This window comes from Gadus morhua, chromosome 6, assembly GCF_902167405.1.
Source record: "Gadus morhua chromosome 6, gadMor3.0, whole genome shotgun sequence".
Taxonomy (NCBI): domain Eukaryota; kingdom Metazoa; phylum Chordata; class Actinopteri; order Gadiformes; family Gadidae; genus Gadus; species Gadus morhua.
Genome location: NC_044053.1, coordinates 26,592,123 through 26,617,199, shown reverse-complemented (window position 1 = coordinate 26,617,199; position 25,077 = coordinate 26,592,123). Strand labels below are relative to the sequence as shown.

Below are 25,077 nucleotides of genomic sequence, written 5' to 3'. Positions count from 1 at the left end.
TGGGCAAAAACTGTACAGTAAGAACATGGGCACTTCAAATTCGTTTTAATCACTTGTGTATTATAACTGGTATGTTTTTTATATACTTTTCCATGCGGCAGACACGACTGTCCTGGAAAAAATGTCCTTTGGGACAATATAGTCTGTCTTATATCGTCTCCTCACCCTGCATGCCCCTAGGGTGCTATGAATGGATGTTGGCTTCACTGTGTGTGTGTGTGTGTGTGTGTGTGTGTGTGTGTGTGTGTGTGTGTGTGTGTGTGTGTGTGTGTGTGTGTGTGGTAGTAGTGTATGTGGCTTATGGTATGGGGTATCCATTGCTCCGAGTTATGATTGGCCTGAATGATGAGTGATGTCATGGCTGGGTTCGAGATGGGGGATATGATATTTTGACATTTTAATTCTCAGAGGACGTGAAAGTATGATATCCAACCAAGTTAGAAACACACATGCACGCACAAAAATCCTTGCCTCGCAGAATATGTGTGCGTATTAACACAGGCAATTTGACCCAAGCAACTCGCACCCACCACCTACTTACCAATGATGTCATTTTCAATTCACACTGTGTGTGTGTTTGTGTGTGTGCGTGTGTCTGACAGTGTAATCGGTGCGTGTGTGTGTGTATGTGTGTGTGTGTGTGTGTGTGTGTATTGAGTAAGGGGATACCAAAAAGGAAAAGGAGGATGTACTAACTTTTATTTTTACATAGCATGGATCATTCTTTTTTCTCTCTCTTTTTCTCTCTCTCAATCGCTCTCTCTGTCTCCCTTTATTCTCCTCTCATCCTCTCTCATATTCTTCAATATGAGGGAGTAACTTGAGTACAACTGGAATACATGAAGCAAGACCAGATTGCAGGATCTTGTCCTCACCTCCACCGCTGTTCTTTCTGCGGGCTGGTTCAAAGTAAATCTTCATGTTGCAAATCTCCAGCATGGCTACGATCTTAACGTGCAGTGACAGGGACATATAAAAAATTACTAGTAGTACATTCACAAGATACACACACATGGACGCACAAAAAAACCACACACACGCAAACACACATGCGCATGTGCTCATACACACACGCACACAGACTCCAACATACCATGCGCTTGCTGTCACGCACACACACACACACACACACACACACACACACGCTTGTGCTCAGACTCACAAGCACACTCACGCTGATGCGTTTTCTGTCACACACATACACACACACAAACACACGCACACACATATACACAGACACATATATAGACACACAAACGCACCAGAACAGTGTGAAGCTGGTCAGTGTCTTGAGAGTTGTGTGAGAACAGGAGCGGTCCTACAGACACAGAGAGTCCCAAAGCAAATCTTCACACGGTCTGTATCAGCTTTCTCTTGCTTTAACAATCATTACAGGCTTTACCCATGGCTTTTGTCTATTATTTTCACACTTTGATGTCCAAAATAATTTCAACATGTACATTTTATGTTTGAGCTTTACTGGAACCTGTTCTGGTTCAATACTGCCCAAATCTTTGCCTTGGGTACACAAATAAGACAATAAGTCAAGACAGCCAATAACCAGCAACCTTGATTTAAACAACAAAGTATGATATCATATCAGTCAATAGTGTTTCACTTTTTAAAAACAATGCTACAATAAATTAATAGTAAATAGATACTGGCAAAATAAAATAAGGAATTAGGAATGTGTCATTGTGGCATGTTCCTTGAAGATTGGGGAAGAATCCTTTACATCAGTTCATTCCACCGTCGAGGAGCCTTTAGGAAGGTTTCCACGCGGTCGAGGCAGTGCCAGACGCTGTTCGTTACCGGACCTCAGGGGTACCTCGGGGACGAATGACCGATATGGGTGGGAGGGTGCAGATCCGGGCACTATACCCTGAATGACACTACCAAGGATTTGAACTTGATGCGGATGGTTGTTCGAGACAAAGAGGGAGATAGGCTTGGCATGTGTGCTGTGGCGCTCTCCTGCATTCTGAATCCTGTGCATAAGTTTAGCTCCTGCTTATTGATGAAGGATTATTATTGTGTTATTGTTATTATCGTTGTTGTTATTAGGCATTTTACAGTCAGATTGTACCTCTCTACCTCAATAAAAGTTGTAGGGAAAGAATCACATTGATTTTATTGTGTACATCAGAACAGAACTACTAATAAACGAATAATAATAACATTGATATAAAAGTACAGTATTTTTTGTGTTATGGTATTGTGAGATAAGCACACTATCACTTTGGAAGTGATCAAGATATGTCACATTTGTCATCTTAGACGCCAGGCATACTGTGTTCTGGGTTCAGTGGATTGTCTTGAGTGGTTGAGCCTGAATCTGTCATGTGCTGCAGATGAGCCTGGCTCTGATCCACGACAAGGACCACATCAAGAACTTCTGGGAGAAGAAGATAGTGGCCGTTGGGGAGCACTGCGAGACCGAGGAGATGAGGAAGTCGAAGAGTGCGTTGAGAAAGTCAGTACCTGTTGTGTATGCTGCAACAAACCTAAGACATGACCTCTTCTCCCCTGTGACACCATCACATCTCCGAAGCAGAGCTGGAAAAATCCTCACCTCTCCTCCACTCACCTGTTAACATCATCACCTCTCCTCCACTCACCTGTTAACATCATCACCTCTCCTCCACTCACCTGTTAAAATCATCACCTCTCCCACCTGTTCACATCATGACCTCCCCTCAACTGTTAACATCATCACCTCTCCTCACCTATTAACATCATCACCTCACCTCCACTCACCTGTTAACATCATTTCCCCTCACCTGTTAACATCAACACCTCTCTTCCACTCACCTGTTAACATCATCACCTCCCCTCACCTGTTAACATCACCTCCCTTCACCTGTTAACATCATCACCTCCCTTCCCCTGTTAACATCATCACCTCCCTTCACCTGTTAACATCATCACAACCTGCTCGACCTTCATCAGGGATATTTATTGTAACTACAATGAATAACTTTTAACGTCATATCATCATGTCCTCTTGGCTGGCCGCTTATAATATAAAGCCTGCTTCTTCAAAAACATTTTCAACTTAGACCAATGATGATACACACCTAAAACAAGTATTTACCCGTATGGGCGGCACGGCCTTGGCCTGTTCGATAAAACTCCGGCAAATCAAATTAAATTAATTATTAAATAAGAATCTGTTAACCTCCGCTCTCAATGAATAGGAAATAAGCTGTAAAATGCATAACCTTTTCTCAGCCAAGCCCACTTCATATGAACGAAAAGTCTCTCTCCCTAGCGCTGACTGTTCCGGACACATTTGGGATTGGAAAGTCTGTTTCATTGGGTGCAAGGCCAGACCCATTTTAGCGAGAAACTGTAATGTCAACCAGTAGCGTGTGGTGACCCTACATATCAGAAACTGATATAGAAACGACGAAAGATACTGGCGGAATAATTCGGGTTAAACAACCAAAGTTCTAGAAAATAACCATGTGGCAGGCTACTTTACCACCATATAGCCGTCTTTTAGCTTGGATTGCAATTCTTATTGGAGCCTGCACCGGCCCGCACCTGATGTCAACTGTCGAGAACAGATTGTCTTTATTGCCTTTCTTGGCCACATTAAGTCAGAGGCGATCGTAATGACAGTAACGGGAGTGTAAGACCAGAGAGTTCAGAGCGGGACACAATGTTTGCCTGACTTGCTAATCCACTTCGCCATTAAAAATTAAACATGGACAAACTGGATACATGTGACCCTCCAGTAAATAGTCAGGGTCTAAAAACAGAAGCGCTCATTACAAGACCTCAGGGATCAGAACAGAGACACACACCACATGCACATACTATATAAACATCACACCCCAACATATAATGCATACACAACCCAGACACACAGACACTCACATTGCCAAATACACATGTAGACACACCAAGTGAGAACTAAATTCACAAACAAAAACATGTGCATAATATCGTTTGTTATCTGGAAAATAAAAACAAGAAAACATTTTCCGAGTACAATTCCACATTCAAAATGTGTTTGGCAAAACAAAACTCTGATGCATTTGAGTGATCAGAAGTATTCATATATATTCCAGAGAACGGACAGAACAATTAGAGAGGACCGTGTTTTTGTGTGTGTGTGTGTGTGTGCGTGTGTGTGTGTGTGTGTGTGTGTGTGTGTGTGTGTGTGTGTGTGTGTGTGTGTGTGTGTGTGTCATTCAACAAGCTGGGATTAACAGAATGCTAAACAGTTAGCATTCCTGCCATCGCACAGTGGGGTTCAGATCACAGAAAGGTGACCTGCAAGGAGGAGATGGTAGAGGAGGAGGAGATGGTGTTAGAGATTGAGGAGGAGGATATGGTGGAGGAGGAGAAGTTGGGGTTAGAGGTGTAGGAGGCGAAGATAGTAGAGAAGGAGATGGTGTTAGAGGTGTAGGAGGAGGAGATGGTGTAAGAGGTGGAGGAGGAGGAGGAGATGGTAGAGGAGGAGGAAGAGATGGTGTGAGAGGTGGAGGAGGAGGAGCTGGTAGAGGAGGAGGAAGAGATGGTGTGAGAGGTGGAGGAGGAGGAGGAGAAGATAGAAGTTGAGGTGGAGGAGGCGGAGTGGGTGTTAGAGGAGAAGGAGATGGTGTTAGAGTGTGTAGGTTGAAGAGATAGTAGAGGAAGAGGAAGATATGGTGTTAGAGGTGGAGGAAAAGGAGATAGTGTAAGAGGAGGAGGAGATGGTGTTAGAGATTGAGGAGGAGGAGATGGTGTAAGAGGTGGTTGAGGATGAGATTGGGTTACAGGTAGAGGAGGAGGAGGTGAGGTTAGAGGTGGAGGAGATGGTAGAGCAGGAGGTGTTGAAGGTGTTGGGAGTGAGATTGTAGGTTGTGTGAGTGGCGGTGGAGGAGGTGAATGGAGATGGTGTTCGAGGTGGAGGAGAAGAAGGTGGTAGAGGGGGATGAGATGGAGTTAATGTTGGAGTTGCCCTGCAAAGCACCGTCACTAGTGGTCTCGATCATTACATACCAGGAAGTGCTTGGTTGAGAAGAATTATTAACATAAATCCTGTATACATCCTGTATACATCCCTACTGGTCCTAATCTAATTTGGTCAAGTTCTCTTGGCAGCGACTTCATGGCAAGACTACGAACGTAAGAAAACTTGGCAAGTGGAAGGTTTCGGATTTCAAGTTTCCACTCTGACATATTCCCCAATGAACTCCTTATTGGTGCAAGGTCGAGAGAAAGTCTGAATAATACGAATAGTTAGCCTTTATAGCTGGATGAGGAGAGGAGGGGGTGTTAAAGGTGGAGAAAAAAGCAGGGGAGGTCTTACAGTGAGCAGAGCAAGGAGAGGAAATGAGGAGTTGGAGGTGGGGGAGGAAGTGAAGTTAATGCAGCATTAGGATAAGGCTTAATTTATAAGCACCTTCAACTTCGTATTTGCTTCTTGCTTTCTTTTTTTTATGCCTATCTGTCCTTCTCCCTCTCTTTCTAGATTATTGTAAATCCTTGAAAGTGTGCATCAGGCTGCGTGTGTGTGTGTGTGTGTGTTTGTGTTTGTTTTTGTGTGTGTGTGTGTGTGTGTGTGTGTGTGTGTGTGTGTGTGTGCGTGAGTGCGTGCGTGCGTGCATGCATGTGCAGGAATGTGTGAGTGTGTGCTTGTGCTCGCGGGTGAGTGTGTGTGTGTGTGTGAGAGTCAGACCCTCTGGTAGGTCAGTAAGATTATCAGAGTTATTATTTGATCGGAGAACAGAATACCAGATTAATAATAATATGTGGAAGGGTTGTGTCCCTGTCTGTAGCTCCTGCATCACGTACACAGAACAAAGCTAAAACAAGCCCTGGAATTCTCAACATCTAGTCTTGGAAGCCCTAGAAACACGGCCACACTCAAATGGCCACACACACACACATAACTTTTGTATGTTGATGCAGTTCCACACAAATTAACAACATATCTGTAAAGAGACCTTTGATGCACGCTATTGTTCTTTTGTTTCACCAACAAACAACTTCATATCTATATCTATCGCACTCTGTGTGTTTGTGCCTGTGTGTGTATGTGTGTGGCCGTGTGTGCCTGTGTGGCCGTGCGTGTGAATGTGTAACAGATAGGGTGAGGGAAATAAAAGGTGGTAAAATGGGGATATCACAGTGATAAGCCAGCAGCTGTCCCTGGGATGTGAAAGTGATCTGCTGGCTCACACAGGCAGCATATCATCTGTCTGTCAGTTTGACTTCTTACTTGCCTGCCTGGCTGTTGGTCTGTCATTCTGCGTGAATATCAATCTACTATCATTCTGTCTGTCTGCTAGTCTGTGGCTCTACCTGTCTGTTACTTGTCTGTACACGCATTGTTTAAGACATTGCAAAGACAAAGACAAAAAACCTTACATGTAGTCACAGTGTTATTATCCATGACAGTCACTGTGGTCGCTCTTGCTCTGTGTTGTCAGACTGCGGGGCGAGTGGCTGGTGCGTCTGGAGAACAGAAACAAACATCTGAAGAGCCTCAACGACGAGTACAGCCGCAAAGCCAAGATGGCCGCGCCGGAGAAGGAGCAGGAGGAGCAGACGTAGGGAACCATTCTACCGCCTCCTTCAGACTACACTGATGGCTCCAACAATATCACTATTCGACCACCATCTCCAGCATTTCCCTTGTTGTAGTTTACTATGTAGAGCGGGACACTGAGATGTTTGGAGGTTCCCATGCATGCAAAAGGGGGATAGAAGGTTAGGCTTGTATTTTCTGTGTAGTTGAATGGCTGCATACTGAGGGATTATAGAGTTTGTTTGATCATTGGGAATAGGGCTAATCACTGGTCATTAAATCAGTAACACTGTTCTTTGTGTGAAGTTAGATAACCTGTGAATGTATCTTCAAAGCTGAAGCAGATTCTGGTCCTATATGTCTGTTTGAAGAATAAATGCCCTATTTTTTCCCGTCATTTATATTTTAACTGTTAATATGCGTGGAAACAATTTAACCCAGCTTGGTTAACTTGTGTTTCATAATCAGTTTACTAAAAGCATAGGCCTTCAGTCACTAAACTTTTTGAAGAGCGGTAGCCCTTGCCTTTGACGCACACGACTCTTCTAGTAAAAGGTCTGCAGACTCTGAAGATCAGATCAGAACTCGGGAATGCATTCCATTCTGACCTAACCTGTCGCTCCTGTCAAGGAGTCGGTCCCTCCAGCCTTCTGTCAACACCCGACCTAAACAGCAGCAGTAGAGACTTGTTTGTCTTCAGCATTCCAATGTTTCCCTCTGCATCTCATGATAGCCAGACAGATCCACGACATACAATGGACAAAGTAAGAAGTAATGTGTTGGCTATGTTTGCCTTGGCAAGAGCACCAGACATTCGTCGGTAGTTATGAGTAAGACTTTCCCAAAATGCAGCACTCGGCCCACACCTCTCATCACGGAGCCAGTTACACAGCCATTACAAGGCATTCCTTCTTGTAATGGCTCCACGCCGCCACTAAACATCGCTGTTCTGCTCAGAAGCGAGCCGCTGCAGATGAGGCGTGCTGTGTTATCTAGTTATTGGTTAAGTCTTCGAGAGAAAACATTGTCATTAGGTCGTTATGGCCAATGAGTTTACTGCATATGTTCGTTTAGGGTATTGAGCGAAAAGAAGATTGATAAAATGCAGACATGCTGTAAATCGCCACGAGGTGGCGCTTAACATTGACAGAATATTACAGTAGATATAAGGTAGAATTAGGTTGATGCTATTCAAACAAGAAAAGCTATGGGATTACACTGCAATGAGATGGTTATGAAGACTTTTTGTCCGTACACATTGGCTGAAAAGAGGGCATACCTCATACTCGGAGATTGGGAGGTATAATGAGATGTGTGGATACTCTACCTTCCCTGTATAATTTGTTGCTAGGATTACACAACACAGAGCTGGCACAGGTTATGTTGTGAAAACAAAACAGGGATATCTAGATGTGGAAGCAGTCTCAGCCACCGCAGCGGCCCAGTCCTGTTATATAAAATGAATAATTGAAGAAAAGAGAAGTTAATGTTAGCGCACCCAAATGCATTTCTTTATAGTAAACATAGTGGTCCAATAATGCTTTTACTAAATTCAATATAGCCGGTTAGAAATTAAAACATGATTAAAGGCCAAGTGAGAAAGGGCTATTTTTTTTTCAGGGAAAATGTTCCTAAAGAAGAGATTGTGATCATACAAGAGGTCAGCTATTCCCTGTATAAGGAGATCTATGGATCTATGTATTAACTGGTTCCAGCAGGATTAACAATAACTAAATGTTGTGATCCAGACGCAGTGTTTACATTTGAACCACAACTGCTAGTGGAAGTTGGGGTACAATCAGCTTTTCATCCATTAGCACTTAACAGAAAACATGGAAGAAACCAACAACAGCCAATATTGAAAAACCTTTTTATTCAAACTTTCCACTTTCCCAGGAATGAAATGAAAAAAAATACTTGCAGCCCGGTATTAGGAGGTACAAACACTGACACTCATTCAGGAAATATAGAACCAAAATATCCTCTTTAAAAAAAACAAATAAACAAAAACAACTTCCACCGCTCCTATGAAGTCAGTTAATGCTGCTGACAAATGATGTTTGAATAAAACCTCAACCATATTTCCTTTAAATTTACTACCACCACCACCACCACGACCACTACTACTTCTTCTTCTTCTTGTTCTTCTTGCCTCCGTCAGCCTGCTGGGAGTTAGAGTCTCCTCCTCCACTCTTCTGGGTACGGGTCTTCAACTTGGGAATCATCTCTGCTACGTAAAACATGACATCTTTACCTGGAGAGACACACAGAACATATAAGCTCAGTTACACCTCAAGAGTCACAGCCCATGTGTACCTAGAGACAGACACATTAGGCACTCAGTACGCAGACTTACGCGAGGTGAACTTGTCTTGACAGAGGCTGCCGTCTTCCTGTTTGAGTTGAACTCTGACCCGACCTCTGAACTGTGCGTCTCTGTTCCATTCCCTGGGGTGCATGTGGTTCTGTATGCAAACATACACACTTCATATCAAACAGCAGCAAAAGGCATGTCTAGTTCTTGTGTTATGTAAGTGGAATTTAAATTAAAGAGCATGGTTCTGAAGTGCAGTAACCACTGACGACACAATTTATAGTGAACTATTTATGACGCCGTTGTTAAAGCCAATCAGGTAACCGTGATGTCACTACAGCTCGAATGAGGCTGGGGAGTTGGCCAGGGGATCTGCGGTCCATTCGGGTCAACCCAAGACATCAGTTTGTATGGAAAACCAGAGGACATGGGTGGCAGTGCTAATGGGAAAGCAGCCCATTGCACCATACAGTAACTATAAAAATAGGGATGTGTACTAGCACATGTGAATTTGCTGAATATTGTATGGCAGTATATTTTACATATAATTGCCTTACCTCCAAAAGAACATTGAGCCCAGCTGCACTCAGTACATCTTTGATCTCAGAACAGGAAGGATTTTCTACTGCCTGTAATTACAAAAATATTAAATAAAATAGCAACAGTTCTATTTATTGCAATTAATTGTAGCCTAAATGCAGACAAAACAGTTCCATTACAATCAAGTTCAGCCTTGTGAGGGTGACCTTACCTTCTCTGCCGCGATTCGTCGCCCCTCTGCGAGCGTCTTCTTACTGTTCAGGTAGACTGGATACACACAAATAAACCTGCAATCACAAGAAAATGAGCATCGCGAGGTTAACCCTGCAAAATGTATTAGAAAAAACGCACAACTGACTACAATTAGTAAACCTTAGATCTCAACACGTTGTATGCGGGGAGACTCAATAGCTTGGTCCTTTGATTGGTGTGCAAAGTTATTGGTTAGAATGGATAAGGCGATCATAACCGTAGACCACATCAGAACAGGCTCTGAATAGCTGCGCTTCAATCACTTCCCATTTAATACCTATTGTTCTTTCAAATGTCTACTGTACTATTGTTCATTATTTGTTTTGACTTAGAAACGAGTTCATCGCAGTTAAAAACGGCAATGGCATAAAGGCCAACGTTAGTCAAATGTAATTTGCATTTAAATCATGGTGCAACCGCCACCACCACCACATCTACAACTGGCCATAAGTTGTCCTGCGGCAATCATATCTAATCGACAGACGATAATGATCAAGTTTCCTTAAATTATATCATACACATTTCTGAGGTTCAAACAGCTGTTTGTCAAACAGCAAGTTTAGTCACACGTATCCTTACAGGCTACATACCTAGCCTGCTCGAACCACCGATTTTAATGTAACGATCACATTACTATAGCTACGTGAATAGGCCAACGATTAGATTTTTGCCTACCTCTCCTTATCCGCGGGATTTGTAGTTAGATACGCCATATTTTATCGACAGAGTCTTTATGACCACATATATACGATTATCCAGATATATATTGTGGTAGCAGTTTCCCTGGCTGCTGTAAACCACGCAGACATATGACTTCTCGCGAGATCCGCTCGGATGGAGGACGACAACGAGAGCGCTCGATTTAAAGCACGGCATACCCCGAATGGGTGCGTCCAAGTGGTGCGGGGCCTGCAGTAAAGGAATGCATGTAGTTGTAGAAGATAAGTTAATGATACGTCAAAACATACCCCACCGTAACTGTTATGTTTTGCTTAATGGCACGTTGAGTATTTTGCTCAAAAGTTGTTAATAATAGTAGATACCGCCTACCATCGAAGGTGATTTGTGTTTCCTGCAAATTCCAAATTTTGGAACTTTTACATTTACATTTACATTTGGGGCATTTAGCAGACGCTTTTATCCAAAGCGACTTACTTTGGAAGTCAGAAGCATACACCAATAATGTATATATATATATATATATATATATATATATATATATATATATATATATATATATATATATATATATATATATATATATATAATTGTACAACTACAATTACTCCATAACTCACCATATTACGTGATTAAGGATATTTGGCAACCAAGGTACTGCTTATCGAGCTGTGTTGCAAATCTATAGTGACTGCGTCGTTATAGAATTTTAGAACGAACTATGGCGACGACGATTAGGTAGTATACAATTCAGATTCAGATTCAGCTTGATTGGCCAGGTTTGCGTAACAAACCAGGAATTTGACTTCGGTTAACCCTCTGCTCTCAAAGTACAACACTCAACACTTAACCTATTGTTAATATATAAAGAAAACGAAAAAACTGAAAGAACGTACGGAATATAAATATACTGTTAAATATACAGCATAACAATAATATAATATACTAATTTGCAAAAAAGGATATACAACAATATAAGAGGAAGAAACAATATAAGGGGAAAAAATGGTGCAATATCAGTGCAGTCAGTATATACTGTCAGAGATTTAAGATTTCAATATAAATATAAATACAGTGCAAGGCAGTTCAGTGCAATGGCAATATATTAATAAGAACAATATTGGAATTGAAATATACATGAGGTAGATGCAGAACATTGTTGATAGACTTTGTTCTATCAACAAAGTTGGGGGCTATTTCTGAGACAATTAATGTATTATATCGGAAACTGTCGCTTTGACCTCACAGCCCCATTTGAGAACAGGCAGTCATTGGCATCAACAAATCCCCTCCCTTCGACAGGGCGCTAGTGTTGCCAGATTGGGCCTGATTTCCCGCCCAATCTGGCAACACTGCAGGGCGGCGCTCCGGCACAATAAACGCTAAAATCCCCGTATGTTATCACAGCTAGCTCTTTTAGCACGTCGGCTAGCCGTGTGACGCCGCTACTCTCTCCCGGACGACGCTCTGCCGCATCGGGGAACCTCGATACACTCGATCCCCGTGTGCTTATTGCTTATTTCTGTACAGTAGCAACGATCGTGGATGCATTTATAATGATATAGGTTAAATGATTGGGTCTTCATAGTTTGATCTTGTTGTGCGTTTTGTGACCGGTTTGGCGGGACTAGATCGGGCTAACAGTACGGGGAGCTAAGGCTAAGTGAATAGAAGGAAGCTAACTCTGCTAGCTTAGCAACCTACCGCGGCTGTCATGGAAGACAAATCATTTACGAAAGAATTAGACCAATGGATCGAACAGCTAAATGACTGTAAACAGTTATCGGAAAACCAAGTGAGAACACTCTGCGAAAAGGTATGTGCGAATTAACCATTTTATTTTCTGTTCAGAAATTCCCCGTATTGAAATATGGCCTGTATTGCGAAACCGGATCCGACTAATTCCTGGAAGCCTCACCAAGGCGGCTATGGGTCCATTCGGTATAAGTCAGGTTTGATAACCTGCTCGATGAACAGGTTTCAAAACTCATCCACGCTTTAATATTTAGTGGTGTCGTAGGTTTATATACAAATATATGCATTGTATGAATCACACTTTGCCCACCCATCCGTTTTCGGCCCTTGGTTGCAATTGAATCGATATGTTCTATCAATTAGACGGGTCCACATTTCGGCCTACTTATTAAGATGTGTATGTTTTTTAATTCGACCGATCATCAAAGTCGTGTGCACATTTCGTCCCAGATGCTCGGCACTGAATGTGTTATTACACGTTTACACTTTATACTGTAGTAGCTTGTAAAATAAAAGCTTCCCCTGATTGCATATAAAAAAACTTCTTTTGTGGCTCTATGCCTGATCAGAATATGAAAATGCATTATTGCTAATACCTGCTTGGCATGCAATTGAAATCCAAGAAGCAAACCACCCTCAGCGACGTTCGTGGTACTTGTAGTTTGCCGAAATGATGATACATTTCATGGATAAATAGGATCACAATTGACGAGGGAGTCACAGAACACTTATTGTTTTGTGTGTGTGTGTGTGTATTTTATATCCCGTTTTGCCATCGACCTAACCTTTATGTAGATGGAACATCTCGGGGTTATAAAACGCAGTGTCAACATGCTATAGCAACTAGTGGATTTTAGGCAAATATTCTCACACTATTTGAATCATAATACTTACTTCAGCGGCTGAAAAGAAAATATGGCTTTCAAAATCTATATAATTTGGAGTTACAATCTTGTAGATGTTGAACCCATTAAAAAAAACATAGTTAAGATTTATAAGGTTTCATTCTGGCGTTTGAAACACCAGTTCTGATGCATAATGCATGTTTATAGTGTTCTCCATTTAATAATTCTAAGGCAAAGGTGATGTAAATTTGAATGCATTACCGCCTACTTGCCTAACTATTTTTTCTATTCAGTTTGCTCCTAATTGTTGACATTATAAACCAGCTTTTACTTTAAAGTTGCAACAAAGTATTTTAAACCGTTTGTATAATGCAAGTTTCAAATTCGGGTTGTAGTGTATACATTTGGCTCATTAGAACAACGGGTAAAATATAATGCATAATAATGTATAGCTGGATTTAAAATAAGAATGAGGTACGTTGAACTGCCTTGTTTTTCTTTCCTAGGCCAAGGAGATTCTGACCAAGGAGTCAAACGTCCAGGAGGTGAGACTGATAACAAACCTTCTACCATGTTTTATGGTCATTTCGACAAAGGATTTATAACTGACTGTTTCAGTGTGCATGCAAATATGGGCGTGGCTGTAGCAAAGATCTGAATATATCAATCTGTTTAAGACGTGATTATATATATGACTGGCAATGAAGTAATCAATGCAATTTGGTCAAGGTCCCCAGAACAAGTCATTTAGATAAAACGGGAGCAAAATCCTATGTTTTGAAGTCTCTGCAAACCAGTTTGTTGAAGATGCACTGTGAAAAGGTAGCACAAAGTTGATGTGAGTTCTAACAATAAGGATAACGCACCCCTCCTCCTTTCTTGACCTCTCTGACCAAAACACACGTTTGAAATCTCCTGTTCTAATCAGGCTGAAACAGAACTTACACTTTAATACCAGTTCGATCAGTTGCATTCCATTATGATTCACATCGCACTTGCCCGATAAATAACACAGCTTGATGACGGCGGATTAGCCCCGAGCCTCTGACTTGCCCTTGCGGTTGGAGATATGTGATGAGTCAGCAGATCAGTTTCTTTCTATTAGGGAAGAAAGGGTAGGCGATGGTCTGGTCTGGTCTGGTCTTGGACTAGCCAAGTATCCACAGGATTTTAGGTTTCCACCTTTTGTCTTGTCAATGAGATGGCGCGATCAGGGCTGCTGACACTGGTTGCGTGTGTTGTTTTGCTCTTCTCCAGGTGAGATGCCCCGTCACAGTGTGTGGGGATGTGCACGGGCAGTTCCACGACCTCATGGAGCTGTTCAAGATCGGAGGGAAGTCTCCCGACACCAACTACCTGTTCATGGGCGACTACGTTGACAGAGGCTACTACTCCGTGGAGACGGTCACACTGCTCGTCACTTTAAAGGTAACTTGCGGGTGGTATTTGTGTGGCATGGTGATTTAGAACGAATACAAAGGGAATGCGAACGTGGGCGACGTTTGCTGCTCACTCATGTCTGATAGAGGTTGAGCCTGAACTTGTCTGATCATGGCGGGCTCGTAATGGCTCATCACTTACACCCATTTCTACTGTGTGGTTCATGAAACATTATTATCTGACATAACGGTGAGCCAAGTATTTTGATGATGGTGCAGGAATAGATAGTCATGATGATGCATCACTATATTTTTGATGGTGTACAGAAGGAAGCGCAGCTAATGAAATAGACGGTGGGTCAAATTATTGCCCATGGTTGATGCAGGAAATGATCAACTGAAGTAAATCATGAGACATGATAATTTCCTGACAACGGGAGAGTTCAGAGAAGGTCAAACCTTTTGCGCCCTCACTTGTGTCATCGTCTTGTCTTTTGTGTGTGTGCAAACTAAGCTTATCAACTAGTGATGGGCACGAGTAGTAAATTCCAAACTCGAGTGATCGAAGGAATTCCTCGAGGATCAATCGAGTACTCGTTAAATCAATTATATTTTTAGAATGCAACGCATCTGCAGCAGGAATAGGCCTGATGATGAACGGCAATTTTACCAACCAAACATGTAATGCTTATTCTCCATCAAAACAGTCAGTTATCAGAGTATTCATTATTTATTTTTGCAAACGTTCAAAACACATTTTCCTTACAAAAATAAATATGCGTCTCAATTTAAATCACGTCGAACCAAGGCCTGTAACAGTTTAAAAAAAACGAAACAAGTAGCCTAACCATTGCAAATAAATGCTTAAAGCTGCAAATAAAACGGAAGCAAATGGATTATGGAAATACTCAGCGTTGTGATCTTCTCTACACGCCCGGGATTACAGCTGCGTCTTGCGGCGGTGAAAATAGCCGACACACTTTCACTTTCACCGTTGCTGCAGGTCCGCTTTCCCGAACTCACCGTTGTGTTTCAGGAGCATATGTTGCCACATACTACTTTCTGGTAGCTCGATTTCGCTTGGCATATTTTACATTTCACCTTATGATCTCCTATTTCTTTAAAGTATTTCAATTCTTCGCTGCGGTTTGCTTTAACCGCCATCTCTTAACTTTTTTAATTCTGGCGTGCCTGCACACGGCACGGAACGCGCCATGGAAATGGATGCATTTCATTTTCTTTGTGCCCACGTCATGCGTCAGTGGCGCCGACAGAAAATTGATACATTTGCTTCAGAAAACTTTGTTTGTGTGTATATGCAAACTCGAGTTTGCCTGTCCACCAACCGAGTTCATTTGTAACGAGGAGTACTCGAGTAATCGATTCCTCACGCCCATCCCTATTATCAACATGTTCCTGTATCTGTTCAACGTACCTTGTTGAGATTTTATGTTGATCTTCCATGTTACTATGTTTAACATTTAGGGTTCTTGCAGTAGTGGCCTAGTGAGCCGTAATCAAGTGGAGGTACTCTAATTACTCTTGAGCCTACTAATGGACTAATCCACTTGAAACGGTTTCATCAACCAAAGTGAGGAAAGGGGAAGTTGTAATGTAATTAAGTCTTCTATTACATTGACTGCTCTGTTTGTTTGTAAAGAATACTAGGGGTCAGGGCCTGTTGCCATAGCAGACTTGAGGTGGCCCTACAAAGGTCTTCGACACGGCCTTTGGAATGATGCAACCATCCTTACTTTTCCTCAATCTCGTCTTTAATAACTAACCCTAGGCTAGAGGATTACCTACCTCGAGCTAGGATCCAAGTAGCCATTTCTCCAGTACTGAACTATCTGTTTTCCCCTACCCTACCAGGTGCGTTTTCAGGAGCGAATCACCATCCTGCGTGGGAACCATGAGTCGCGACAGATCACACAGGTGTATGGCTTCTACGACGAATGTCTCCGGAAGTATGGCAACGCCAATGTCTGGAAGTACTTCACAGATCTCTTTGACTACCTGCCTCTCACAGCCCTGGTAGATGGACAGGTGAGACACTTGCAGACTGCTAATATATTTGCTTAATCAATGTTGCCATCTAATGAATTAAATTCTGTTATGTAGATTAATTTAAACAAAACATTTAAATTCTAGTTGCAGACTAATGTACAATAATAATGATACTGTTCTCTAAAATGAACAACCCCTTTTTGCTTTTGTCTCCATCCCAGATCTTTTGTCTCCACGGGGGTCTTTCACCTTCCATAGACACTCTGGATCATATACGAGCCCTGGACCGCCTGCAAGAGGTCCCACATGAGGTTAGCACAATTCTTCATCATATTGACCCCAAGAATGTTCCAGGACTGAGGTTGGATCGCCTCAGGGGATGCTCAACTGAGAACGCTGTTCTTGACTCTGAAAGCACGTTTCAAAGTAGTCAAACCGGGATAGTCAGTAAGTGCCTACGTGAGCGTGCATCCGGGACCCAGACCGACTAGTTGTCCTTCATATGATCAAATCCTAATGTGCGATGGCAACAACCACTCGGGTGTGTTGGAGACGTGTACCATCTTCGATGGATCTGCATCAAGTTATTTGGCGTGGGGAGGGGTGTTTAAGCATGAAGTGTGTCCTGGGGTGTGGGCGGGTGCCGATCTGTTTTCGTCCCATCAAGGCTCTTGTGCATCGTTGGGCTTTGTTGTAACCCTAACCCCCCAGCTGCAACTATTCCCAGTAGCCTGAGGAAACATCTACTGACCTCAGAGCTGCTTCTTGTGAGTTTAGCCTCAGTTCCCAAGCAGAGCAGGAGATATTTTAGTCCTTTAGCTCAGAGCGTCAGAGAGACCACAAGCCAAAGCAGCAGACACTGTTTGACTCAAAAGACAGTGAGCATGCAAACCCTTGGTTGTTCAGTTCATTCAGCATGAGCTAGTTGAATCTGTTTTGTGTCCAGTTAGATTTCTGTGGATAGATTCCATAAATGTTACCCACGTATTTATTTGTATTTCTTATATGCATTCTATGTCCTTCTTTTGATAAAAAAAATTGTGTGTGTTTGTCCGGCAGGGTCCCATGTGTGACCTGTTGTGGTCAGATCCTGATGACCGCGGCGGTTGGGGTATCTCTCCCCGAGGCGCCGGCTACACCTTTGGCCAGGACATCTCTGAGACATTCAACCATGCCAACGGGCTCACGCTGGTGTCCCGCGCCCATCAGCTGGTCATGGAGGTAAGCCACGACCCCAGTCGCCGGTGCCTCGCGTCCTTATCAGCATCCCAGAAATGTGCTTGTAAACCCCAGCATGGGGTTGCAGGGCTTCTAATTTAAATGGGAGGATAGGGCTGCAGATTCCAGTAGTTTACCTCTTGTGGGATCATGATGATGATGGGATGGGTCATCATGGTTTTACATCGTCTTTCAGTGAGAAGTTAAAACAATAATGAAAAGCTGTCTAACTTGTATATCAAGGCAAAAGCAACAAAAGCAGACACACAAGGCATTTGCAAACTCCCATTGCTTCTAGCAAAATGCTACCCGCAGTTAAGGGCTGGTATTTGGGGGAAGCCCAATGTGAAATGGCTTGACATCTAACGAAAGGGGCATATTCAGTCTTTTTTGGTTTTACCGGATTGAGTAGATGGATGGTGCAATTACATTTCTTGTTGATAGTAGTTTGAGATGGTGGCTCCTGTTGAGTATTGGCCTGTTTCTCTCTTCCAGGGTTACAACTGGGGCCATGATAAGAACGTGGTGACCATCTTCAGTGCTCCAAACTACTGCTACCGCTGTGGAAACCAGGCAGCCATCATGGAACTGGATGACACTCTCAAATACTCTTTGTAAGTAGTAAACTAGTTAGAGGGACGCCAAGAGTAGCGTTTCACTGACGTGGCCGAACACAGTTCAGATGAGATCTTTGGTTACAGGGTTTTGCAGTCACTAACCCTGCTGTTAATTTTAGTCATTACTGTCTTTTCTTTTGTATCTTGATACAAAGGATGGAAGTACTAGGATTTACTTTAGCCGAAGTCTCATTAAAATACACTTTATATACTAAACTGTTGCATACACGACTCTGAGAATGTAGGCTGACTGGTGCTATTGATGTGGAACAAGCAAGCCATAGTCTAGTGGAGGAAGTGTAACTAATTTAAAACTAGTCTTTTCAACCAACCAATCTGAGGGAAGGAGACATGACATCTCAATCTAATGGTGCTCCTTCTCGACTTTCAGCCTGCAGTTCGACCCTGCTCCTCGCCGTGGAGAGCCCCATGTGACCAGACGCACTCCAGACTACTTCCTGTGAATGTCCAAAATCATCCCTTTCAATCACCCATCGAGCTCCACCCCGTACCGAAACATGGAGTCAGTACCAGGGAGAATAGAAACGAATGATTGGCTGAGAAACGGATGACGTAAAAGTATCTTAAAGAGCCAGGGCCCCCTTGTGTTCTGAATCTGTCATGACGCTGTGCTTCAGAAAAAAAGACAAAACACACTTACGATCTGTTGAGCTATGTTGTTTTTATTTAGTTTAATACATGTTAGAAAATGATGAGATGATACAACTATCAACGTGGACCAAATGTGCCATATTCGACTCCTTTTACAACATGTACACCGTTTAAAGTTTATTTTCTTTTGTTTCGTTTAGACCAGACTTATAACCCTACCTCCCCTATTCACTCTGCATCACATCCTCTCATGGCATATGTGCTTTTTTCTGTTGCAAGATGATAAAAGAAAAAAAAATAGACAAAAAAAATATCCTTTTGAAACCTGATTGCTTCGAGTAGTTCAGCTGTCTGGCCAGCGCTGGTATATTACTGTAATTTGAATAAACACGACGGACGTATGAATAAAAACTTCCTGTTGACAAACGACTCAGATGTTTGTGTTGGTTTTAAAGGTCCCATGGCATGAAATTTGAAAATGAAATTTCACTGAGGTTTTCTAACATGAGTTCTCCTAGTCTGCCTACGTTCTTCAAGTAGATAGAAATAGCGTCAGGTGTAAAACGAGCACTGCTCCGCCTTTTGATAAAATGAAAGCTCAGACCCTCCGATTTCAAATTTGACGTCATAAGGGGCTATGTTAACTCCACTTTCTCTGCCGTGCCCGCCCAGAGAATTTGACCCTCAATTGAGACGATGAGCTACGACCGTGCGAGCGCCACGTGTGTGTGAATACACACTAACAAGTGTTGTGCACTTTGTTATTTGGATAACCGTTCTGCTGTTATGGCGCATAACATGTCGGGTTGTCTCTGGTATTTCCACAACGAGACTCGTAGTGGGGGATATCCCAGCCATGGTTGAGAAGGAATTCGGGGGGAAAGGAACCTTAGCTTTGACTCCCTGAAGTACATGAACCACGACATGGAGGAGAAAGGGATTGTCTCCCGCCGGAGCCCCGCTGCCAAGGCACCACCGCCCGGTGCTCAGGCGGTGGTGCCTCGGCAGTGGGCACCGGGGCTCTGGCGGGAGACAATCGCGGGCAACAATCCTTTTCTCCTCCATGTCGCGGTTCAGTCTACTTCAGATTGATGTGGAAGAACCAGAGACGTCGGAAAACCCGACGCAGTCGTTTGAGATTCAAAATATCGTCTGGAGGCGCACACAGGTTTTGACCGTGATAATATATATATTGATATCTATGTATAATATGATATTATTTAGATATAGAGCTCCAGGACTCCCGCCGGAGCACCCGGAGTATTCTAGAATATTTACAGAACACGGCAAAAAGCTGTGTGCGCCATGCCATTACATACATCCACTGTAAACAGAAGCGCATAGATCTGTGGCCTCAAGCTGCTCAGGGCCACAACCCCACACTCCACCTTGACCCGCCTCCACAAACGGCACATTTGTGGAAAGCTCATTGTTGGACTGGCTCGTAGTGGCTGTAATTCTGCACCAAGGCTGAATTTCTGGAACATCTTCAAGTACTGTATTAGGGGCCCACTAACACCTATAAAGCATCCATAAAGTAGCATGCCATGGGACCTCAGAGCCGGCCCCCAAGAGCGCTGTAATTTCTTTATGTATATATATTTTTTTCTTTTTTTTAATGACACAAAGCAATTTACTTAACAAGAAAGGAAACATAAACATACAGCTCATATAAGCATAAGAAAACAATGGTTGAATTAAGAATTTTGACTGGTGTCTGTCTGTCCCATAGACCGTATAGAGGTCTGATCATGATAACCTAAAATTACCTGATTCTGACTGACCTGGCAACCCTACACATGTTAATGTATTGGTCGGTGTTGCTGAGAGGGCAACAAGCAAGGAAAATGATGTTTGATTCAGCACAGGCGCTGGTTTTGGATTGAAAGGGGATATGGCCCGAAATGAAAGCAGATTTTTTAGGCTTTAAGACTATGTTTTTTTGTTTTGTTTTTTACCTATTTGCTTATATATTATTCATTTATTTATTATTCATAGCATTTTCTTCCTTGTTAATTGTTTTGTTGATTTCTTGGGATTTGAAAGTCATAATAATTCATGCTTGATCTAGAAATTGAAGTGAAGGAAGTAGAGGAGACAATAAGATAGATGATGTTGTAGAGAATGAGACAATCATTACTGTATCTTTCTTTCAATTATTACAAATTCGTTTTATGCATATATTTTACTCTTGAAACTTGCTTTTGCACTTTTGGCTAATTTAACTGAAAGTTATAATTGTGGTGCAGTGTTTTTGTTGTGGAATATATTATTATCTTGATGACTTCTAAATAATAAATACAAATACAAACACAAATAAAAAATACAAATTTAAACTTTAACCTCTTTTAAATGTGAATGGAAAAAGCAGTTCAAAGGGATAAGACTCCAACAACTTTATTGAGGAGGATTTAATACTAAAAGTTGTAGGCCGCCTAGTGGACAAAACAGTTAGTGCTGTTTTAAAATGTACAAGGCATTCAGAGAGTAAAGTAAAAGTAGAAATGTGGTACGTGTGCAAGCTTTACTTTGACTGTTTCAGTGAGTATACTTAATAAGTAGTAAAATAATTGCAATAAATCATGTTCAAAGAGGTACGGATAAAAACCGTAAGGGTTATGAATGCATACAGTTGCTTGATCAACCGCAAAGCAGGGCCCCAAAATAGTTTGGCAAAGTCACGCTCCTTCCGGTAGATCCCTTGGGACCTATGAGACCGAAAAATATGAATCGGTTAATGGAGAGAAAGTAATTATTTTCTGGTCCCAGTCGAAGAGCTGTAGTTCACAAAGCAGCCTCACACAAAACCTAACATTATCAAACTTCTTCATGGAATTTTTTAGTTTTCTTTGCATGAAAAATTATCATTTAAATCCACAAACAACATTTGTGTAATCGGGGGAAAATATAGAGACTGGGACCAGAAGATAATGATTTTCTCTCCATTGAAACCCATTCATTTTTTTCGATCTCATAGGTCCCATGGGATCTACCGGAAGGGGCGTGACTTTGCCACTATGATCCTGCTTAGGGCCCCCAGGTGTACAGGGCCGGCCCTGGGACCTATAATTGAAGAACACAAAGAGGAACCCAATACGGACAGCAGGAGGCTTAATAGGGGCTGGTTATATACAGTGGAAGAATAAGGCAAAAAAGCAGCTTTTTTATCTATATATATTGTATAATTTCATTTTAACCTTGCGTTGAAATGACTCCATATTGAGTAATCGATTGAGTATCCAGTGGAAAAAAATCGAATTCGCTGTATTTTTGATTGTAGCTGTACCTGGGGCACAGTATTGATTATTTGTGGATCCGTACTGCACATAACGTATGGGTATTTGAACGTGGATGAAGGCCGCATTCAGCATATAGTTAAGTATTATAAAGTCAACGGGCTTTTGTTGAAGCCAGTAATTTTGTAGTCCGTAATTTAAAACCGGCACATCGCGAGATTTGGTGGTAATCGCGCCGAACGGCGCCCATGTTGTTGGCCCCCACGTGATGTGATTATGGCAAACCTCCATGGATGTTGGCCTACCATGGAATCATCATTATAAACAACTACTAGCCTACTAGCATGTAAGTACCTATTATACAATACAGGCCCGAATAACTGAACCCGTCAACCACCTCTGTTGATAAAACCTTTGAGTCCAACTCGCCTACGAAGGTATTTTCCCTACTACATTGTGGCGAACGGTTAATTCACATTTAGGGCGTTTAGCCGACGTTTTCATCCTAAAGGACTTACAATGAGCACATTTGTCAGACATAAGTGATAATATAAATCCTGAAATGGTGACAAGGGAGCTGTGTATTTTTGCTTTAAGACCGCCGGGCACGAGAAGGGGAAAGAAGGCATTGTTTTCAAACTATTCTTTATTGTAAGGATAATTCCTTCTAAAACAGCACTGCACATAGCGGCAAAGTCAAAGGAAATGATTACCTCTCACGTTGTGACATCGGTTTTTTGTAGCATCATGAAGAAAATACAAGGATTCTCTGTGTCATCCTGACACCAAGTGTTCCATATGGAGGATGTGGTTTTACATTACAAGCCTGCCGACGCAGGTCAACTGAGCAGCCTGATATGGCGGACAGAGACTGCGCTGGAGCCATTTCTCTGCCGGGTCTTGCCAACCTTTACACCCTGGTTTCCATCCACTAGTGACCGGCTGTTACCCATCCGACCCTCAAAACCAGCTCCAACAGCCCATGGTTAGTGTGTTTGATCTACACATCATTGTAGTACTTGTACATCTTTGTTAGGGAGACTTGTACTGCCATTTTTCTTCTCAGCCCTAATGTTTAACTCTGTTTTGATTCTAGCCATCACCAGGAAGACCCAAGAAGACAACCAAACCCACCAGAACTCAAAAAACCTGACAAGCAGAGTAGGTTCTGGTGACTCTACCTCAAGCTCTCTCCCAGACAGATTAAAGTCAGATAAAAGGGTGTATACGACTGATCATCCAGTATACAATAACAAACAAGACATTCAATCACAGATACCAGTAAACAGACTGCATGAGACCGACCAACAACAGAAGCCCACATTTGCGGTTGTCATCAGTGACGCCGGGCCTGAAAATCAAACAGTTTTCTCCTGCAGCAACATAACCCGAAGCACTAGACCGTCTCAAGGGAAACTAGGGAAATCCAATAATGTCTCGTACATTCCAAACCCCCCCCACTCTCCTCTTCCTCCCCTTGCAACTGTCAGCCAGCCGAGCCCACCCAACCACACTTCACCAGAGAGGGCTAGGCCGCCACCAGAAAAGAGGACACAGAAACCCGTGAGTGGACCACACATCCGAGACGGGGCCGTCAAAAGGTCCTGGAGCGTTGTGGCACATCACAGGCTTCCACTGCGGAGTACCCCATGCCTGTCCAAACCCTTTCTCAAGACGGTGATCCGGCATGGGCTGCACCTGCAGCAGAGGGCCCGCTGGGTCCTCGGACAACACAACTTGGGGTCCGCTGGCGACATGGAGCAGGTCAGCCACTATTACAGGCTTCTAGGAGGAAGATACCAGCTGATGATGATAGGGGAATGTGTGAGTGAGTGGTGGTGACTTGTTGGATTAGGTGAAGTCTATGTCTCAGAATATAGCGGCTATTCTGAGACATAGACTTCACCTAACTCTACAAGTTACCACTACCAGTTGTAAAAAAGATGAGGCTATAATATAGCCTCATCTTTTTTACAACTGGTGGTTTTCAAACGTTAATGTTGGTATAAGATTCTAACACAAGTGTATGTATACAATATAATGCAATTCTTCAAAAATATTTATATTATTTAGTTTATTTTGGTTCTTTGGATGTGTATGAAAGGAATTATTTTAATTTCTCAATAGAGCGTAATCAGATGATGTTAAGCTGCAAGCAACACAGAGACCCCTCTAATCAATACTTCCTGTTCTGTGGTTGAAAGGTGTGGCGGCAGCTAAACCGCTCCATCAAGAGGTCCAGTCTGCCAACATGTAACGCCAACATCCAGAGGGAGCAGAGGCAGATCTGGGTCTTCTGTGATGTTCTCTACTCTGAGCACGTCGGGAAACACCTGAAAGAGGAGCTGGCTCTCTCTGGACAGATCACCCTCTCTGTGCCCAAACTGGGCAACATCCTCACCTTATAGTTCTCTGCACTATGGACTTTCAACCTGTAACGAATGCAGACCCTTATGTCTGGACCGAAACCTTCTTACGCCTTGTTCACACTACCTCCGTCCGTTGACGGATCTCATTGACTTTGCATGGGGTGCTCGTGAAATGCATTGTTGGTCCGTCCGTCCATCCATAGTTTAGAATTTTTCAACTTTTCAGGCAGCAACGGATCCGTCGGCCAATCAGACTGCGTTCTGCAAATAAACGCAAGGACACTGTCCAATAAAATCGCCTTTGTAATACAACCCGGAAGAACACATGGATACGTCAACAAGCCCCCATCCGTCGACGTACGCATGTAGTGTGAACAAGGAGTCACAGATGTGGTGGGATGCAGCAGAGACTGAATCAATAAACATTCCCAGTTATCCTATGTTAAGACAGAATGTGAAGCATTTATAAATAATTTGCCTACAGGGGAACATCACATTTATTAAACAAAGATTTATTTTTGCAATGGCTGGTTTGTTTGTCTGTCAGTCATCTGAAAATCACATGATGTCGGAGGAACCCGGGAGCCCCCCCCACACACCAAGACTGTAACAACAGGCCTTTTTCAAAGCGGCCCTTGAATGAGAGGGCGAGGATGAATGAATACAGTACAATGGCGTGTCAGTGCGCGTACCCCCACTCTTTTGTTTCTGTGAGGCACAGGCCTCTGCACT

The 25,077-nt window shown here is 42.7% G+C and overlaps 4 protein-coding genes across 5 annotated transcripts; 3 read left to right on the top strand and 1 right to left on the bottom strand.

Annotated features, from left to right (window-relative positions):
• The first annotated feature begins 1,248 nt into the window (after positions 1-1,248).
• Positions 1,249-6,920, top strand: LOC115546182 (protein FAM240C). Its single transcript, XM_030359893.1, has 3 exons — positions 1,249-1,356; positions 2,352-2,473; positions 6,426-6,920. The coding sequence occupies exons 2-3, from the start codon at positions 2,352-2,354 to the stop codon at positions 6,547-6,549; spliced, it is 246 nt and encodes an 81-aa protein (XP_030215753.1). The 5' UTR covers positions 1,249-1,356; the 3' UTR covers positions 6,550-6,920.
• A 1,456-nt stretch (positions 6,921-8,376) lies between these two features.
• Positions 8,377-10,507, bottom strand: srp19 (signal recognition particle 19). Its single transcript, XM_030358300.1, has 5 exons — positions 10,305-10,507; positions 9,589-9,664; positions 9,395-9,466; positions 8,880-8,988; positions 8,377-8,777 (listed from the first exon to the last, which is right to left on the bottom strand). Exons 1-5 carry the CDS (start codon positions 10,340-10,342, stop codon positions 8,647-8,649), a joined length of 426 nt encoding a protein of 141 aa, XP_030214160.1. The 5' UTR covers positions 10,343-10,507; the 3' UTR covers positions 8,377-8,646.
• A 1,203-nt stretch (positions 10,508-11,710) lies between these two features.
• On the top strand, positions 11,711-19,169 carry LOC115545296 (serine/threonine-protein phosphatase 2A catalytic subunit beta isoform). The gene is made up of 8 exons (XM_030358299.1): positions 11,711-12,123; positions 13,414-13,452; positions 14,165-14,335; positions 16,159-16,332; positions 16,515-16,604; positions 17,353-17,514; positions 18,007-18,125; positions 18,520-19,169. Exons 1-8 carry the CDS (start codon positions 12,022-12,024, stop codon positions 18,590-18,592), a joined length of 930 nt encoding a protein of 309 aa, XP_030214159.1. The 5' UTR covers positions 11,711-12,021; the 3' UTR covers positions 18,593-19,169.
• Positions 19,170-21,866: 2,697 nt separating this feature from the next.
• On the top strand, positions 21,867-24,869 carry shld3 (shieldin complex subunit 3). Of its 2 annotated transcripts, none has more exons than XM_030357706.1 (4): positions 21,867-22,322; positions 22,720-22,961; positions 23,073-23,740; positions 24,181-24,869. In XM_030357706.1, the coding sequence occupies exons 2-4, from the start codon at positions 22,775-22,777 to the stop codon at positions 24,382-24,384; spliced, it is 1,059 nt and encodes a 352-aa protein (XP_030213566.1). In that variant the 5' UTR covers positions 21,867-22,322; positions 22,720-22,774; the 3' UTR covers positions 24,385-24,869. The 2 variants fall into 2 exon arrangements, with proteins under 2 accessions (XP_030213566.1, XP_030213567.1); XM_030357707.1 differs by having other exon boundaries at positions 22,253-22,413.
• The last annotated feature ends 208 nt before the right edge of the window (positions 24,870-25,077 follow it).